General features: G+C 41.0%; 1 pseudogene and 2 gene segments (V, D, J or C); all 3 read left to right on the top strand.

Annotated features, from left to right (window-relative positions):
- Positions 1-19,933, top strand: part of LOC144319975 (immunoglobulin heavy variable 3-23 pseudogene) — a 186,786-nt pseudogene that overhangs the window by 80,116 nt on the left and 86,737 nt on the right. The gene's annotated exons all lie outside the window — the stretch shown is intronic.
- Positions 1-19,933, top strand: part of LOC144321318 (immunoglobulin heavy variable 3-33-like) — a 47,515-nt gene that overhangs the window by 14,696 nt on the left and 12,886 nt on the right.
- Positions 15,921-16,558, top strand: LOC144321275 (immunoglobulin heavy variable 3-23-like). The segment is given in 2 exon segments: positions 15,921-16,084; positions 16,188-16,558. Coding segments are annotated over 2 exon segments (402 nt in total).

The following is a 19,933-nucleotide window of genomic DNA, read 5'->3' as shown; positions in this document are numbered from 1 at the left end:
GCAATACAAGCATCCATTCAAAAACTGGAAAGAACTCAAATACAAAAGCTAACCTTACACATAAAGGAGCTAGAGAAAAAACAGCAAATAGATCCTACAGCCAAGAGAAGAAGGGAGTTAATAAAGATTCGAGCAGAACTCAACGAAATCGAGACCAGAAGAACTGTGGAACAGATCAACAGAACCAGGAGTTGGTTCTTTGAAAGAATTAATAAGATAGATAAACCATTAGCCGGCCTTATTAAAAAGAAGAGAGAGAGGACTCAAATTAATAAAATCATGAATGAGAAAGGAGAGATCACTACCAACACCAAGGAAATACAAACAATTTTAAAAACATATTATGAACAGCTATACGCCAATAAATTAGGCAATCTGGAAGAAATGGACGCATTCCTGGAAAGCCACAAAATACCAAAACTGGAACAGGAAGAAATAGAAAACCTGAACAGACCAATAACCAGGGAGGAAATTGAAGCAGTCATCAAAAACCTCCCAAGACACAAGAGTCCAGGGCCAGATGGCTTCCCAGGGGAATTTTATCAAACGTTTAAAGAAGAAACAATACCTATTCTACTAAAGCTGTTTGGAAAGATAGAAAGAGATGGAGTACTTCCAAATTCGTTCTCTGAGGTCAGCATCACCTTAATTCCAAAACCAGACAAAGACCCCACCAAAAAGGAGAATTACAAAAAAAAAAAAAACATGAAAGATGAAAGGGTCAACCAGGAAATTTAGGAAGATTAAAAGATTCATGGAAACTAAGGAGAATGAAGATACAAATGTTCAAAATCTTTGGGATGCAGCAAAAGTAGTCCTGATGGGGAAATACATCGCAATACAAGCATCCATTCAAAAACTGGAAAGAACTCAAATACAAAAGCTAACACATAAAGGAGCTAGAGAAAAAAACAGCAAATAGATGCTACACGCAACAGAAGAAGAGAGTTAATGAAGATTCCAGCAGAACTCAATGAAATTGAGAAGAACTGTGGAACAGATCAATAAAACCAGGAGTTGGTTCTTTGAAAGAATTAATAAGAGAGATAAACGATTAGCCAGCCTTATTAAAAAGAAGAGAGAGAAGACTCAATTTAATAAAATCATGAATGAGAAAGGAGAGATCACTACCAACCCCAAGGAAATACAAAGGATTTTAAATATTTTCTATCTACGTTTTTATTCCTTCTTGTCTTTCATAAGTGCTATTCAGTGTTTAGAATATAGATCCATCCCTCTTCGGTTAGGATTTTTCCTCATCATCTGATGATATCTGGTTCACTTATAAATTGCATCCAGTCCTTGATTTTCTTTTTTCTGCGTCACTTGCACTTTACGGAAGAGCCACTGACTTCCTTGTATTGATTTTACACTCTCTAATTTTGCTGAATTCTGGTATCAGTTCTAGCAATTTTTTTCAAAGGAATCTTTGGGATTTGAACTTAAAGTATTTTGTGGTGTGAGGAGTCAACTTTTTACTTTTTCTTTGCTGAGTTGGATGACATTTCCTTTTCTTTGTTGTCTGGTTGTTGAGGCTAGGACGTATAGCACTATGGTGAAGAACAGTGGTGATGGTGGGCATCCCTGTCTCGTTCCTGGTCTTATGGGAAAACCTCTCAACTTTTCCTTGTTGAGGATGACACTCTCCATATGTCTCTGTAAATGTATTTTATGATGTTGAGTAGGTCCCACTATCTCTACATACCAAGAGGATTTTTTTATCAAGAAGGTATAATCTCTTTTGCCAAAAGCTTTTTGGGTATCAGCTGAGAGGATAAAATGGTCCTTATCCTTTCATTTATCAATGACTCAAATCCCACTCTTAGTTTTGCATATGCTGAACCACCCTTGCAGACCAGAAATTAATCCAATTTTTGTCTTGAAGAATTATTATTTTAAAGTACTGTTGGATCCTGTTGGTTAGGATCTTAATGAGAATATTGCATCCATGTCCGTCAGGAAAATTAATCTGTAATTTTCTTTTTAAGTTGGATCATTGTCTCCATTTCAGGTCAAGGTAACGCTACCCTCAGAAAATGAGTGGAATTTTCCTTTAATTTCTGTTTTTTGTAACATTATCAGGATGGGCATTAATTCTTTTTAAATACCTGTTGCATTCCCTTGGACAATCATCTGTCCCTGGACTTTTGATTGTTAAAAGACCTTTAAATATGTTCGATTTTCCTTTCCAGTTTTGGGTCTGTCTTGCTTTTCTATTCATTCCTGTTTCAGATTTGGTTGTTTCCACATTTATAGGAGGGTATCCATTTCTCTGAGATTGCTGAATTTGTTGGCATGTTATAGCTCATAATGTTCTCTCTCTTTAATAATTTATTTTTCATTTGTTTATTCAATATTTTATTTAAGTTCAATTTGCCAATATAATGTAACACCAAGTTCTCATCTGATCACGTTCCCTCCTTAGTGCCCATCACCCAGGTACCATGTCCCACCACCTACCTCCCCTTCTGCACTCCTCTAAGTCCCAGAAATACGAGTCTCTCATGGTTTTTCTTCCTCCCTAATTTATCCCCACTCTGTTACCCTCCTTCCCTTATAATCCCTTTCACTATTTATTATATTCCATGTATGAGTAAAATTATGATGACTGTTCTTCAATTGACTTATTTCTCTTTTTTTCGATTGACTTATTTCATTGGCATAATTCCCCTGTAGTTTCATTGGAAATGGTAGCAATTGACTATTTCTGATGACTGAGAAATATTTTTTGTATATATAAACCATATCATGTTTATCAATTCATCTGTCAAAGGACATCGTGGCTTCTCGCATAGTTTGCCTATGGGTATTTGTGGACATTGCTGCTGTAAACATTGGGGTGCACGTATCCTGCCGCTTCACTACATCTGTATCTTTTGGATAAATCCCGAGTAGTATAATTGCAGGGTCAGAGGGTAGCTCTTTTTTTAACTCTTTCGGGATCCTCCACCCAGTTTTCCAGAGTGGCTGCACCAGTTCACATTTCCTCCAACAGTGCAAGAGGGTTCCGCTTTCTCCACATTCTCTCTAACATTTGATGATTCCTTTCGTATTAATTTATGCTATTCTCTGTGGTGTAAAGCAGCAGCTGATTGTGGTTTGGATGTGCTTTTCCCTGATAACAAGTGATATGGAGCAATTTTTTATGGACTTCTTGGCCATATGTAGGTTTTATTTGTAAAAATTTCTGTTCATGTTTTATTGCCATTTCTTGCCTGGAATCCCTGTTCTTGTGTGTTGAGTTTGATAGGTTCTTTATAGATGTTGGATACAAGACCTTTGTTCGATATGTCATCTGCTAGTATCATCTTCCCTTCTGTATGTTGTGTTTTAGCTTTGTTGACAGTTTCCTTTGCTCTCCAGAAGATTCTTATCTTGATGGAGCTCCCAAAATTCATATTTGCTTTTGTTTGCCTTGCCATTATAGATATGCTTTGCAAGAAATTGCTGTGGCTATGTTCCAAAAAGCTGTTCCCTCTCTTCTCCTGACAGAGATTTATTTTTTTTGTTTACATTTTATTTATTTTTGACATCCCCTCTTTATTTTTTATAATAAAATTATTTTTATTGTTGTTCAATTTACCAACATACAGAATAACACCCAGTGCTCATCCCAATGCCCCCCTCAGTGCCTATCACCCAATCACCCCCACCCCCTGCCCTCCTCCCCTTCCAGAGATTTAGATGGATTTTTTCTCAAATTTTATTCTGTTGTTTTCATGTGTATGTGAGTTTTAATACATCGATTTCCAAGTAATATCTTCAGTTAGAATTGAGGTAGGTTCTAACTGTCATAAATGAGTGGAGAGCTGATATCTGCCTCCAAGGCATACATATTTCTGAGAGTAGAACTTATGGCCTCTGCGTCCCACATCCTGATTGCCTGTATGCTTAGCTTCAAACAAGCTTATGTTCGATGCATGACAGAAGTTGAGTGAGAGGCAAGTGGGACGTGAAGGGTCATATTTTAATCATGTTGACTTTATATTTTTGTTTGGTATAAGAGAATGGTCCAGTTTAATTCTCCTGCAGGAGCTGTTCAATTTTCTTCATACCAATTATTTTTGAGACTGTTACAGTTTCCCAGGGGATATTCTTTCCTATTTTGTCGAAGATTTTGACCATATATTTGGAGGTCCATTTCCAGGTTCTATAAGCTGTTCTATTGATCTATGTGTCTGTTTTTGTGCCAGGACCGCAGTGCCTTAATGATCACAGCATTGTAGTGCAGCTTGATAGCATGCATTCTGATGCCTTAATTTTGGTTTTCTTTCTTAACCTTACTCTGGCTATTGAAGCTCTTTTCTGATTTTATAGAAATCTGAAGATTATTTGTTTCATCACTGGGAAGAATGATTGCAGTATTCTTATAGGACTTGCATTCAGTGTCTACATTGCCCTGGGAAGCATAGACATTTTCCCAAAGTTTATTTTTCTGATCCATGAGCATGGAATGTTTCTCCATGTTTCTCTTTGTGTCTTCTTTGATTTCTTTCATAAGTGTTCTCTAGATTTAAAGGACAGATCCTTTACCTCATTGGTTAGGGTTATTCCTAGGTATCTTAAGGTTGGTGCCATTGTAAATGAGTTCAATTCCGAATTTCTCTCCTGTCAGTCTCACTGTTAGTGTATAGGAATGCAGGTGCCCTCTATGCCATGGTTTTGTCTTCTGCCACGTCTCTACATTGCTATGTCATTTCTAGAAAATTTAGGTGGTGTGTCTTGGAGTTAAGAGAGAAATATCATGTACTCTGCAAAAAGGGAGAGTTTCATTTCTTCTTTGTCATTTTGAATGGATTTTATTTATTTTGTTGTCCGATTGCTGATGGTAGGATTTCTACTCCTATAGTGACACAAGTGCTGAGATTGGGAAGCTCTGCAGTCTTTGTGAAATTAGGGACAACTCTGTTTTTCCCCACTGAGAATGAGATTCACTGTGAAAGTCATAGATGGCTTTTATGAGATTGAAGAACGTTCCCTCTATCCTCCACTTAAAGAGTTTTAATCAGGAACATATGCTGGGAGGGGCAAGATGGCGGAAGATTCAGGTCCCCAAGTCACCTGTCCCCACCATATAACCTAGATAACCTTCAATCATCCTGAAAATCTATGAATTCGGCCTGAGATTTAAAGAGAGAACAGGTGGAATGCTACAGGAGAAGACATCACGCTACTATAAAGGTAGGAAGATAAGGGGAAAAAAGAATTAAAGAAACAAAGGGCATCCAAGGGGGAGTGGCCCTGCGAGGAACCAGGATAAGGCTGGAGCGAGTGCCCCCAGGACAGGAAAGCCCCGTCCCAGAGAAGCAGGAGCTTCATCAATCTTCCCGGGCAGAAAGGCACTCGCAGGAAGTTAGAGCAGGACCCCAGGAGGACGGGGATGCTGTCAGGCTCCTGGGGACACTAACAGAGCAACTGTACACTGGGGAGAATGCACCGAGCACCCTAAAGGGCTACCGCATGCACGCATTGACCCCAGAGCAGCTCACAGGGGCTCCGGCAGCAGCTCTGCACAGAGGGGGCTGGGCAGCCCTGGGGGCAGCTCGGAGGGGCTCAGTTGGCGGCTCCGTGGAGGGGGCTGCCTGGCCGGGAGAATGAATCAAACAGCACAGGCCCGGGAGCACAGGGCGCTGGGGGACAGCCCAGGATCCGACCTACCCATGGGACAGGAAGAGGTCAGGAGGGCCCAGGACAGCAAGGACGCTCCTGCCCCAAGCTGAACAGATCATCAGCCCCGCCTCTGGAGCCTCCAGGCCCCTGCAGGTGGAGAGCTCCATAGTTACTGCGTGAGCTGAATCCAGGGCTCCAGAGCTGACCGCTGCCACTGCGGTTGTTCCTTCTGGGGCCTCATGGGGAAAACAACACTCACTGAGCCCTGCACCAGGCAGGGGGCAGAGGAGCTCCTTCAAGTGCTAACACCTGAAAATCAGCACAACCGGCCCCTCCCTCAAAAGACCAGCTAGATGGACAAGTTCCAGGGGAAGTCAATGGACTTAAAGTATACAGAATCAGAAGATACTCCCCCATGAGTGGGTTTTTTTTTTTTTTTTTTTTGCTTTTTGCTGGGGGCATCACAATGCCAGATTTCAGATTGTACTACAAACTGTGGTCATCAAGACAGTGTGGTACTGGCACAAAAACTGACACATAGATCAATGGAACAGAATAGAGAACCCAGAAATGGACCCTGAACTTTATGGCCAACTAATATTCGATAAAGGAGGAAAGACAATCCATTGGAAGAAAGACACTCTCTTCAAAAAATGGTGCTGGGAAAATTGGACATCTACATGCAGAAGAATGAAACTAGACCACTCTTTTGCACCATACACAAAGATAAACTCAAAATGGATGCAAGATCTAAATGTGGGACAATATTCCATCAGAATCCTAGAGGAGAAACAGGCAAAACCCTTTTTGAACTCAGCCACAGTAACTTCTTGCAAGATACATCCATGACGGCAAAAGAAACAAGAGCATAAATGAACTATTGGGACTTCATCAAGATAAGAAGCTTTTGCACAGCAAAGGATACAGTCAACAAAACTCAAAGACAACCTACAGAATGGGAGAAGATATTTGCAAATGACGTATCAGATAAAGGGAAGAACTATAAAGAACTTATTAAACTCAACACCAAAGAAATAAACAATCCAATCATGAAATGGGCAAAAGCCATTAAGAGAAGTCTCACAGAGGAAGACATCGACATGGCCAACCAGCACATGAGAAAATGCGCTGCATCACTTGCCATCAGGAAAATACAAATCAGACCACAATGAGATACCACCTCACACCAGTGAGAATGGGGCAAATTAACAAGGCAGGAAACAACAAATGTTGGAGAGGATGCGGAGAAAAGGGAACCCTCTTACACTGTTGGTGGGAATGTGAACTGGTGCAGCCACTCTGGAAAACTGTGTGGAGGTTCCTCAAAGAGTTAAAAATAGACCTGCCCTACGACCCAGCAATTGCACTGTTGGGGATTTACCCCAAAGATACAGATGCAATGAAATGCCGGGACACCTGCACCTGATGTTTATAGCAGCAATGTCCACAATAGCCAAACTGTGGAAGGAGCCTCGGTGTCCATCAAAAGAAGAATGGATAAAGATGTGGTTTATGTTAGAATGGAATATGACTCAGCCATTAGAAATGACAAATACCCACCATTTGCTTCAATGTGGATGGAACTGGAGGGTATTATGCTTAGTGAAGTAAGTCAGTCGGAGAAGGACAAACGTTATATGTTCTCATTCATTTAGGGAATATAAATAATAGTGAAAGGGAATAGAAGGGAAGGGAGAAGAAATTAGTGGAAAGTATCAGAAAGGAATACAGAACATAAAGACTCCTAACTCTGGGAAATGATCTAGGGGTGGTGGAAGGGGAAGACGGCGAGGGGTGGGGGTGAATGCTTGACGGGCACTGAGGGGGGCACTTGATGGGATGAGCACTGGGTGTTATTCTGTATGTTGGTAAATTGAACAGCAATAAAAATAAATGTATTATAAAAGATAAATAAATAATAAATAAATTCATAATAAAATAAAATTAAAAATAAAATAATAATAATAAAAAAGAATGGAATCTAAGACTGGAGCTGACTATATAGTCAGAGGACATGCAAATAAGGCCCTCCCTACACTGATTAAACCAGCCCAACGCCAACCCTAAGCCTGGATAGGAGCTCTAGCAACAGGATCCCCAGGTGGCCCCATTCAATGCTCAGGACACAGCACAGAAAAACCAGTATGGAGTCTGTGCTCCGCTGGGTTTTCCTTGTCACTATTTTAAAATGTAATTCATGGTGAAGAAGGAACTTTGAGTCTGTGAGTGGAGGTGAGTGAGCGAAAGAGGGGTTGTCGGACAATTTCCTGACCAGGATGTCTTGTGTCTTCAGGTGTCCAGGGTGAGGTGCAGCTGGTGGAGTCTGGGGGAGACCTAGTGAAGCCTGGGGGGTCCCTGAGACTCTCCTGTGTGGCCTTTGGATTCACCTTCAGTAGCTACAGCATGCAATGGGTCCGTCAGGCTCCTGGGAAGGGGGTGCAGTGGGTCGCATACATTAACAGTGGTGGAAGTAGCACAAGCTTCGCAGATGCTGTGAAGGGCATGAGCTGGTTTCGCCAGGCTCCAGGGAAGGGGCTGCAATGGGTTACATGGATTGGGTATGATGGAAGTAGCACATACTACACAGACACTGTAAAGGGCCGATTCACTATCTCCATAGACAACGCCAAGAACATGCTGTATCTGCAGATGAACAGCCTGAGAGCCGAGGACATAGCCCTGTATTACTGTGCGAGGGACACAGTGAGGGGACCTCAGTGTGAATCCAGACACAAACGTCCCTGTAGAAGGGGATCAGGACCACCAGGGGGTGGACACTCCTAACCACTTCTGTCTTGAAGGCCCAGGAGCAAGTGCAGATGGAGGTTCTGGGCAGGTTTCTTGTCAGGGTCTGGACTTCCTCTCCATGGAGCAGTTTCCCCCAGGGAGCCCCTGTGAACACTTGATTACTTGCTTACCTCTTCAGTCTCTGTCTTAGAGACTTAAAAATTCAAATATAGCACTTGCAGTTACTTGTACTTAACTTTTCCTGACCCAAAATACTAATCAATTACAAATAACTCCATTCACATCATCTGAACATTTTCATGAGTCCCAGTGATACTCACTGTAGATCACAGGACCCCAAGCTAACATGCTGTCTTGCACATCACGGTACAGAGGAATCTCCAATCAACACAATATAAAAGAGACATTCTACCAAAATATTAATAATGTCTGGGGAGTGAGAAATAATCTCAGTATGACATGGTAGGGAGGTGGACTCAGAGGTAACTCACACACACACACACACAATCACGAGAGTATAACCATTCTACACCTTCACTTTCATGTCTGATGAGAACCAGGCAGGCCTCTCATCACGTCATAAATGCCTGGGTGGTGCCAAGGAATGACACTGGCTCAGGGTGTGATTTGTGAGTCAGTGGTGGGGACAGGGTCCTGCTCTATGGTATATGGGGAGGAAGTGGGGCCTTAGAGAAGCACTTAGGTCAGGAGGTGCAGCCTCATTATGGGATCAGGGCACTTATACACCAGGACTGGGAAACCTCCCTGCACACTGGCCCCATGTGAGGGGATGGAGAAAGGACAGGGTAGGACTTGCGTGCTCTCCAGACACCACATCAGCCTGCACCTGAACCTCAGAAGTCCCAGATTCCAGATCTGTGAGAATAAGTGTCTGTTGTTTGATCCACCCAGTCCATGTACGATGTTTCAGTAGTGAGGACAGGATAAATCATTTTTTTCTTTGTTTAAATTGAATTTACCATTATTTACTACATACACAGTTCCTATCACTTCATGTGCCCTCCTAAACACCCATCACCCAGTTGCCCCATCCCCAACCTCTCCCTTCCACCAACTCTCAGGCTTTTTTCCCCCTGAGTTAAGTGTCTCTCATGATTTGTCTTCCTCTGTAGTATTACTCCACTGAGTTTCACTCCTTCCCTTATGGTCTCTTTCAATATTTCCTATATTCCACATATGGGTGAGACCATATCATTGCCTTTTTGTGATTGATTTATTTCTCTCAATATAATACCTCCAGTTCCATTCATTTTGAAGGAAATGTTATTTCATTATATTCATCAATTCTGACAGCTGTGTAATATCCCAAAATACATATAAACCACATCTTTATTTTGTATTTTTTATTTGAGTTCCATTTGGCAACATATAGCATAACACCCAGGGCTCATCCCGCCAAGTGCCCCCCTCATTGTCCATCACCCAGTCACCCTAACCCCCTCCCACACTTCCACTACCCCTTGTTTCTTTCCCAGAGTTAGGAGTCTCTCATGTTCTGTCATTGACTCTGATATTCCACACTCATTTTCTCTCCTTTCCTCTTTATTCGCTTTCACCATTTTTTATATTCCCCGTTTTAATGAAAGCATGTAATATCTGAAGGCTGTGTAATATCCCACTTTATATATAGATCACATCAATCCATTCATCTGTCAATGGACACAGAGGCTCCTTCCACATCTTATTTATCACTCTTCTGTAGAAGGGCATCCTGATTTCTCCCATAGTTTGGCTATTGTGGACATTGCTGCAGTGAACATTGATGTACAGGGGTCATTTCATTCATTAAATGTGTCTTTTGGGTAAATACCCTGTAGTGCAATGTCTGCATCCAAGCATGGCATTTTCTCACTTTTTCAGGACATTCCTTTCTGTTTTCTGGAGTGGCTGAACGAGCCTACCTTTGCACCAAACGTGAAAGAGAAAGTTCCACTTTCTCAAAATCTTCGCTTGTATTTATTGTTTCTGGCCTTGTTACTTTATCCATTCTGAGTTGTATAAGTGGGATCTTAGTCTAGTTTTCATTTGTATTTCCCTGATGCCAAGTCATGTGATTCATTTTTCTCATCTGCTGGTTGGCCATTTGTCAGTCTTCTTTGGAGAAAAGCCTGTTCATGTATTCTCCCCATTTCTTGACCGGATCCATTGTTTTGTTGGGTGCTGAATTTGGTAAGGAAATATCTTGTCCTATTCTGTAGGTTGCCTTTCATTTTGTCGCCTGTTGCATTGTTGTACAGATTCTATCTTGAGGAAGTCCTAATAGTTTATTTCTCCCTTTGTTTCCTATGCCTTTTTTTTTAAACTTTTTTTTTTAATTTTATTTTATTTATGATAAGCACACAGTGAGAGAGAGAGAGAGAGGCAGAGACACAGACAGAGGGAGAAGCAGGCTCCATACACCGGGAGCCCGACGTGGGATTCGATCCCGGGTCTCCAGGATCGCGCCCTGGGCCAAAGGCAGGCGCCAAACCGCTGCGCCACCCAGGGATCCCCCTATGCCTTTTTTTATAATAAATTTATTTTTTATTGGTGTTCACTTTGCCAACATACAGCATAACACCCAGTGCTCATCCCCTCAAGTGCCCCCCTCACTGCCTGTCACCCATTCACCCCCACACCCCGCTCTCCTCCCCTTCCATCACCCCTTATCACTGGATGAACATTTCATGCCCCATGTCCCCATGTCCCCATTTCAATCCCACCTGCATCTGTGATTCTCCCTCTGTACATAAGATCAGTTTCCCTTTAGGATTTCCTCAATGGAACCCTCGAGGGACCTACACAACTTATTTATCTCTTATCATTTTATTTAAATGCAATCATTTTTGTCATGGAATTTGCAATAACCAGGTAACATGACCTGGTTATGTCAATATCTAACAGCTCTACCATCCTATTTCATAGTCTACATGTGAACTTACATGATAGTGAAGCTATTTCAGGCAAGTTAAGTCCACTCATAGTCAGCAAGGCAGGGGAGAAGCTCTGAATGCCCAGAAACAGGGCAGTGGTTGGCTTTGACGATTTCATCAACATTTATACAAATATCAGCTTCCCCAGACATGAACACTCAGAAAATAAGTGTGAGAGGATGGAGCAAGTGATCACAGTTCATCTTGTAGTGTGCAGCTCCTGGACCTGAGCTGGAGTTACATGGATGTCTAAATGCACAGTGCAGTTGGCAATAGATTGTTATCATTTGCTCTTGGTTTTGTTTCCTCTGTGAATGCTCACTCCCCACCTTGTTGAGGCTTGTTTTGGGGTTTTGTGACTCTCTTCCTGGTTGCACTGGAGAGCCATTCTGAACATGGCCTCCTACCTCTAGCCTGGGATTGAATGTTCTCACCCCTGATTCTTCAGGGAACTCTCATAGGAGCCATTAAGCACTTTCTGTCCTCAGTCGACATCTGAATCTTGTGTTCACCGTACCTGTCTCTGAGCTGGTTTATCTCAGGCAGCATTATACTGTTAGTTTAGGAGGGATAATAAAAATAAAAATATATGCTATACAATGAAAAATGTTCATTCTGACACCAGTTTATTATATCCCAAACTCTACTTGAATGAGCTCATTCTGCATCAGGTAATCTCATCAAAGCGATTACAGAAGATCACAGATTTAACTGCAGTGGAACACAGTGAATGGTTTGTTAGAGAATTACAAATAGAACTGCATTACCTGAAACCTTCTGAAATTCAGCTAAATTCTAAATTAAGCAAAATCATGCAATCCCCAATACATGCGGAATCCACTATTCTAAGGAACCCTGCCACTCTGTCGTTCAGGTGTTTCAGAGGGGCAGTAAATCCTGTGGAGAGGAGCACAGGCCAAGAATCTGGGGTTAGACCCACCTGAAAATGTGCACAAGGACACCTTAGAAACCCTCTACAATGCAAGGGGTAAGTTCACAACACTGTATGGGGAAACGTGACACCTACAAACCAAGAGTTATATGCAAATACAATTACAAAGTAGCACGTGGACACAAAGTCTGAAGTCTGGAATATTACATAATAAAAACCATAGTTTTCCAAAGAAGTAAATATGAACATACAAAGGCAGTAACATCTCTGGTCAAAAGAGTTCCACAGAAATGAGCCCAAGCTGAGAATATACTGAGAGGACATGTATATAAGGGCCCCTCTCTATTGAATAAAACATCCCAAACCTGATTCTGCATCTGGGGGAGGAGCCCTGCTCCAGGAACAATAGGTGACCAATTCAGTGATCAGGACAAAACACAACTCACCACGGAGTCTGTGTTTTTCTGGGTTTTCCTTGACACTATTTTTAAATATATATATTTTTTATTTTCTATTTGAGTCAATTTGCCAACATAAAGCATATCAACCAGTGCTCATCACATCAACAGAAGAATGGGCATTTTTAAGAACTGACAGAAAATCTACCATAATATATATGTTTAATCTTTTTAAAAATGTCTCTATGATTTTGATATTTTCATCTAATTTTGTTAGAAAGAGAGAAATTATACCTCAAAAGTTCATAAACATTGGGATATAGGGTATTGAGGTTGAATATGTTTGATTTAAACATTTTATCCCCAACTGGGAGCAGATATTAATTAACCAAAACCATCATGACTCCACTGTGGTAACATGTGGGTTGAAATTGAAACCACACCTGCCTTTCCTAATTCATCAATGCCCGCATCTCACTTTCAGCCTGTCCGGTACCCATCATCCCATGACATCCCTGTTTGGGGACTTCCTGCACTGATGGAAAAGGCCTGTTAATACGGGGTGCTGCTGGATACTCAGAAAGCATGAACAAGTGTCTACTGGCATTCACCTGAAGCTACTATTCCTCTACAGGGAATAGGTCAGAGCTCGAAAATTCATGTTTACTCTGTGCTGTTCCCCTGACTTTCATCTCCTGATACAAAAAAAAAGGGATTCCTTTTTCTAATTAAATATTTTTAATTTAAAATCTAGTTCTATATACTATGAATCTCTAAAGTTCCCCTGGAGCTTCCCTATGACCCGGCAATTGCACTAATGGGATTTACTACAAAGATACAAATACAGTGAAAGACCACAACACCTGCACCTCGATGTTTATAGCAACAAAGTCCAGAGTGGCCAAACTGTGGAAGGAGCCTCGGTGTCCATTGAAAGATGAAAGGATAAAGAAGATGTGGTCTATATATACAATGCAATATTACTCAGTCATTAGAAATGAAAAACACCCACCATTTGCTTTGAGGTGATTGGAACTGGAGGGTATTATGCTGAGTGAAGTAAGTCAGTCGCAGAAGAACAAACATATGGTATCATTCATTCAGGGAATATAAAAAGTAGTAAATGGGAGTATAGGGGAAAGGAGATAAAATGAGTGGGAACTGTCAGAGAGGTCGACAGAACATGAGAGACTCCTAACTCTGGGAAAGGAACTCTGGGAAGGAACTCTGGGAAGGCGTAGTTGTAAGGGAGGTCAGCAGAGGTAGGGGTGACTGGGTGACGGTTACTGAGGGGTCACTTGACGGGATGAGCACTGGGTGTTATACTATATGTTGGCAAAACGAACTCCAATAAAAAATATAATTAAGAAATAAAATTTTAAAAAAACAAATGAAACTTCAGATAATGAGGAATAATCCTAACCAAAGAGGAAAGGACCTATAGTCTAAAAATTCTAAAATACATATGAAAGACATTAGAGAAGACAGAAATATATGGAAAACAGTCTATTCTCATGGATTGGAAAAATAAATATTCATATAATGTCTAAGCCACCAACAACAATCTATGCATTCAATATGAACCCTATCAAAACACCACCAACATTTTTCTAGGGAATGGAACAAGCCTAAAATTTGTAAATAAACAGAAAAGATTCTGACTAGGCAAAAGAATGTTGAAACAAAAAACAAATCAGGGCAGCCTGGGTGGATCAGCGTTTTAGCACTGCCTTTTCGTCCAGGGCGTGATCCTGGAGACCTGGGAACGAGTCCCATGACAGGCACCCTGCTTGGTGCCTGCTGCTCCCTCTGCCTGTGTCTCTGTCATTCTCTCAGTCTCTCTGTGTCTCTAGTAAGTACATAAATAAAAACTTAAAAAAAAACAAAGCGAAAGCCATCACAATTCCAGATTTCAAAGTTATGATCGTCCAAACAGTATAATAGTGTCACTATAACAGGCACATGGTCAATGGAATAGAATAAAGAACCCATAAATGGACACACAGCTCTATGGTCAACTTATCTTCAACAAAGTACAGAAAACTATCGATGGGAAAAAGAACAGCCTCTTCAACAAGTGGTGTTGGGAACATTGGACGGCTGCAAGTAGAAGAATGAACTTGGGCCACATTCTTACATTCCACACAAAGATAAACTCAGAGTAGATGAAAGACCTAAATGTGAGGCAAGAAACCATCAAAATCAAGGAGATTTTGTGACCTCAGCCACAACAGGTTCTTGTACTCGAATCTCCAAAGGGAAGGGAAACAAAAGTAAAAGTGAACTCTATGGACTACATCAAGGAAGGAGCTGTCATACAGCTGTGGAAACACTCAACATAATTAAAAGGCCTAACAAATTGGAAAAGATTGGGATGCCTGTGTAGCTTGAGCATCTGTCTTTGGCTCATGAAGTCCTAGAGCTCTGGGACTGAGATCAGCATTGGGCTCAGTGTGGGGAGCCCACTTCTCCCTCTGCCCATCTCTGAATCTCCCCATCTCTGATGAATAAATAAATAACATCTTCCAAAAGAATAAAAGCAATGGGAGAAGAGAATTGCAAATCTATCTCCAGATAAAGGCTTGTTTCCAAAATTGAAAAATAAATTACCAAACAAAACAACCACAAAGTGAAAACTACAGTCAGAAATGGGCAGAAGACATAAAGATTCACCTTGTCCTGATTGGAATGTAGACTGTCACTTTATATTAGGTAGGTCATCTACATACAAAATGAAATTTATTGTCTCCTCTAGGTCTGCCTTATATCAACTGCATGATTAAAACAGACAATGCATCCTGAAGAGAAGAGGAAAATGCTTTCTGCCACAGACTGGAAGACCTACCAGTAAACATGGCAAGAAAACTACATAAAAAAAGGTGATAAACTGGAAAGAAAATAATTAGTTTTCTTATGACAATGTATTAATAGAGTCAATGAGTAAAAACGCCAGATAAAAACTGGAAGAAATAACTCGTGAGTTCAGCAAAAAATCAGTATATAAAATCAGCAAATAAAATAAAGATATATTCCTACATAATAACAACAAATTACATATACAAGATTAACAAAATAATCCAATTTACACCAGCACCTAAAATAAATATGTAGAATTAAAATTTACTAGCAAGATGAAATATCTCCAGAAAATGACCTATATTGATGTGTCTTTTGAAATGCACCCAGAAATTAATAAATAACTGTGCTTAGAACTGCATATAGTTGGAGGGCCATCTACACAAATTGCTATAGAATTGTGGTGCAATACATGTGTTGGCTTTAAATACACGAATGTAAGTCTGGAGCTGGTTACATAGTCAGAGGACATGCAAATAGGGCCCACCCTCCACTGATTAATCCAGGCCAGTCCTGACCCTGCAGCTGGGAGAGGAGCCCCAGCCCCAGGATCCCAAGGTGACCTGATTCACTGATCAGGACACAACAGAGACAAACCACCATGGAGTGTGTGCTTGGCTGGGTTTTCCTTGTCGCTATTTTAAAAGGTAATTCATAGAGAAGCAGAGACCTTGAGTCTGTGAGTGGAAGTGAGTGAGAGAAACTGGGGATGTGGGACAGTTGTTTGACCAGGATGTCTTGTGTCTGCAGGTGTCCAGGGAGAGGTACAGCTGGTGGAATCTGGGGGAGACCTCGTGAAGCCTGGGGGTTCCCTGAGACTCTCCTGTGTGGCCTCGGGATTCACCTTCAGTAGCTACTACATGAGCTGGATCCGCCAGGCTCCTGGGAAGGGGCTGCAGTGGGTCGCAGATATTAGTGATAGTGGAGGTAGCACAGGCTACGCAGACGCTGTGAAGGGCCGGTTCACCATCTCCAGAGAGAACGCCAAGAACACGCTGTATCTTCAGATGAACAGCCTGAGAGCCGAGGACACAGCCGTGTATTACTGTGCGAAGGACACAGTGAGTCGAACTCAGTGTGAGCCCAGACACAAACCTCTCTGTTAAGGGGATCAGGACCACCAGGGGGTGCACACTCCTCACCACTTCTGTCTTGAAGGCCCAGGAGAAGGTGCAGATGGAAGTTCTGGGCAGGTTTCCTGTCAGGATCTGGGATTCCTCTCCAAGGAGCAGATTTCCCCAGGGAGTTATCTATGCAGATGGTATGTGCATACCTATTCAGTCTCTGATTTAGACACATCTGTTTTTTATATGAAAACAGCTATTATGCCATGCACAAAAGACAGCGATTCTTTTTTTATCAATAGATTTCACAGTAATTTTATTTTATTTCTTTAATAATAAATTTATTTTGTATTGGTGTTCAATTTGTCAGCATACAGAATAATAGTGCTCATCCCGTCAAGTGCCCCCCTCAGTGCCCATCACACATTGACTCCCCACCCCCGCCCTCCTCCCTTTCCACCACCCCTAGTTCGATTCCCAGAGTTAGGAGTCTTTATGTTTTGTCTCCCTTTCTGATATTTCCTACCCATTTCTTCTCCCTTCCCTTCTATTCCCTTTCACTATTGTTTATATTCCCCAAATGAATGAGAACATATAATGTTTGTGCTTCTCCGATTGACTCATTTCACTCAGCATAATACCCTCCAGTTCCATCCACATGGAAGCAAATGGTGGGTGTTTGTCATTTCTAATAGCTGAGTAATAATCCATTGCATACATAAACCACATCTCCTTTATCCATTCATCTTTCGATGGACACCGAGGTTCCTTCTACAGTTTGGCTATTGTGGACATTGCTGCTATAAACATTGGGGTGCAGGCATCCAGACATTTCATTGCATCTGCATCTTTGGGGTAAATCCCCAACAGTGAAATTGCTGGGTTGTAGGGCAGGTTTATTTTTAACTCTTTGAGGAACCTGCACACAGTTTTCCAGAGTGGCTGCTCCATTTCACATTAGATTTCACAGTACTTTTAGTTTACATGATAATAGGTTATAGTAGGCATGTAAAACATAAATTACATAAACTGTTTTTCTAGATTTGTTTATGCAGGTAGAAACGTTGTAATCATCTTATATCTTGAGTACACTGCATACTGTGGCAATCAATAAATATGTGAATTTGATGAGATAGTATAATAGAAAAGATAATTTGGGGGATAGGTAAATGTAATGATTCTAGAAAACATAGGCTTATGCAGCTGGTTTCATAAGAAGGAGTAATACATGCTCTATTTATTTGGAATAAAAATGCTAGGACAGTGAATAACTTTATAATTTAACATAATGGTGACATTGTATTAATTTGCCTGCTATAATAACTTTTTTATACAGTAGTATGATTTGCACTGGTACTATAATATTGAGTAATCTATAGCCCTTATTGAAATTTCACCAGTTTTCCAAATAGTTTTTTTTTCCTGCCCCAGGATCCAAACTAGGATCCCCAATTGCATTTAGTTGCTGTTTTCTTTTTTTCTGCTAACCTATGGCAGCTATTTAAGTCTTTCTTTGTCCTTCATGGCCTTGAAACATTTCATGAGTACTGGTCAGTTGTTGTAAGAATGCCTCTCACTTTGGGTTTATGTGACCCTTTTGGCATGATTAGATTAAGGTTTTGTATTTCTTGGGGATATCACAGCAAAAATGTGGAAGGAGCTTCAGTGTCCATCAAAAGATGAATGGATAAGGAAGATATGTTATATGTATACAAGGGAATATTATTCAGCCATTAGAAATGACAAATATGGGGATCCCTGGGTGGCTCAGCAGTTTGGCACCTATCTTTGGCCCAGGGCATGGTCCTGGAGTCCCGGAATGAGTCCCACGTCGGGCTCCTCACATGGATCCTGCTTCTCTCTCCTGTGTCTCTGCCTCTCTCTATCATAAATAAATAAATAATTTTTTAAAGAAAATTTTAAAAAAGGGACAAATACCCACCATTTTCTTCAACGTGGATGGAACTGGAGGGTATTATGCTGAGTGAAATAAGTCAATTGGAGAAGGACAAACATTATATGGTCTCATTCATTTGGGGGATATAAAAAATACTGAAAGGGAATAAAGGGGAAAGGAGAGAAAATGAATGGGAAATATCAGAGATGGAGACAGAACATGAGAGGCTCCTAGCTCCAGGAAACAAACAGGGCATGGTGGAAGGGGAGGAGGGTGGGGTTGGGGGTGAATGGGTGATGGGCACCGAGGGGGCACTTGGCGGGATGAGCACTGGGTGTTATTCTGTATGCTGGCAAATTTAACATCATAAAAAATAAATTTATTATTTTCAAAAAAGAATCATAACTAACAATATATATATAAATAAAATAAAATAATAAAATAAAATAAAATAAAATAAAATAATAAAGTAAAATAAAATAAAATAAAATAATAAAATAATAAAATAATTGGGTGAACCAGAATATTTATGTAATCTCAGAGCATCTCTCCAAATATATCTATTATTTACAAAGGGAATAATAGTAAATCTACAGTGGAAATACCCAACACACTTTACCTTGATCAAGAATATCCTGAGAGAAAAAATATATCGTGTATCCCCTGATATGATACATTGTCAAGAACACAACGTCACTTCTGTGATATTGCTAAGACATAGATTCTTGCAGTTGCTTACTATTTTCCCTAAATACCAGTTAATTGCAAATATTTCCATGTACATTACCTAAGCATTTCCCCGATCCACACCTGCAATCATTGTGCATCACATGATCACCCAGGTCAAAGAGAAATTTGGTAGAAGCAGCATAAACTCCATGTTGGACATGAGGCTGCAAATGCATCAAATATCTAAAGCAAAAGAAGACATACCCCTAATGGGGTCAATATCTTGATCCACGCACACAGCATCCATGTCAGTGACAGCCTGGGAAGGAAGCAGGATTCACACCAGGATGTTCTGTGGATGTGGAGTCTGAACATCAACACACACACACACACACACAAACACAAGAGTATGAAAACGTTTTCAGCTTCATCATTGTTTCTGTTAAAAGCAGGCAGGCCTCTCAGCAAGTCAGATATGTTTGGATGGAGCCAGGGAAAAACACTGGCTCAGGGTGTGTGTTGAGGGAAAGTGGTGATGATGAGGTCCTGATCAAGGAGGGGAATATATGGAGTCAGTTTCCCACCAGTACCCACCAGTATCTGGGGAGGGAACTCAAGAGCGCTTGTTGGATTTCCCATGGGTGGGGCAGGAGGAGAAGAGGGAGGATTGGAGATCAAGGAGACAGCAGGTAATACTCAAATATATGGTGTCAAATTCTACTATACAATTATGAAAACTGAGAGAACAAAAGTGGAGGAGGACCTTCCACCTGCAGGGAATAACTCATGGATCCTTCAGGTGCTGATATCAGCTCACTGTGTGAGTCCTCTAACAGCCACATGTTGGAACCTAACGTCCATGTGAT

The sequence above is a fragment of the Canis aureus genome, chromosome 9 (assembly GCF_053574225.1).
Source record: "Canis aureus isolate CA01 chromosome 9, VMU_Caureus_v.1.0, whole genome shotgun sequence".
Lineage (NCBI taxonomy): Eukaryota > Metazoa > Chordata > Mammalia > Carnivora > Canidae > Canis > Canis aureus.
Note: the sequence above shows the minus strand (reverse complement) of the source record. Positions and strands in the feature narration are given on the sequence as shown.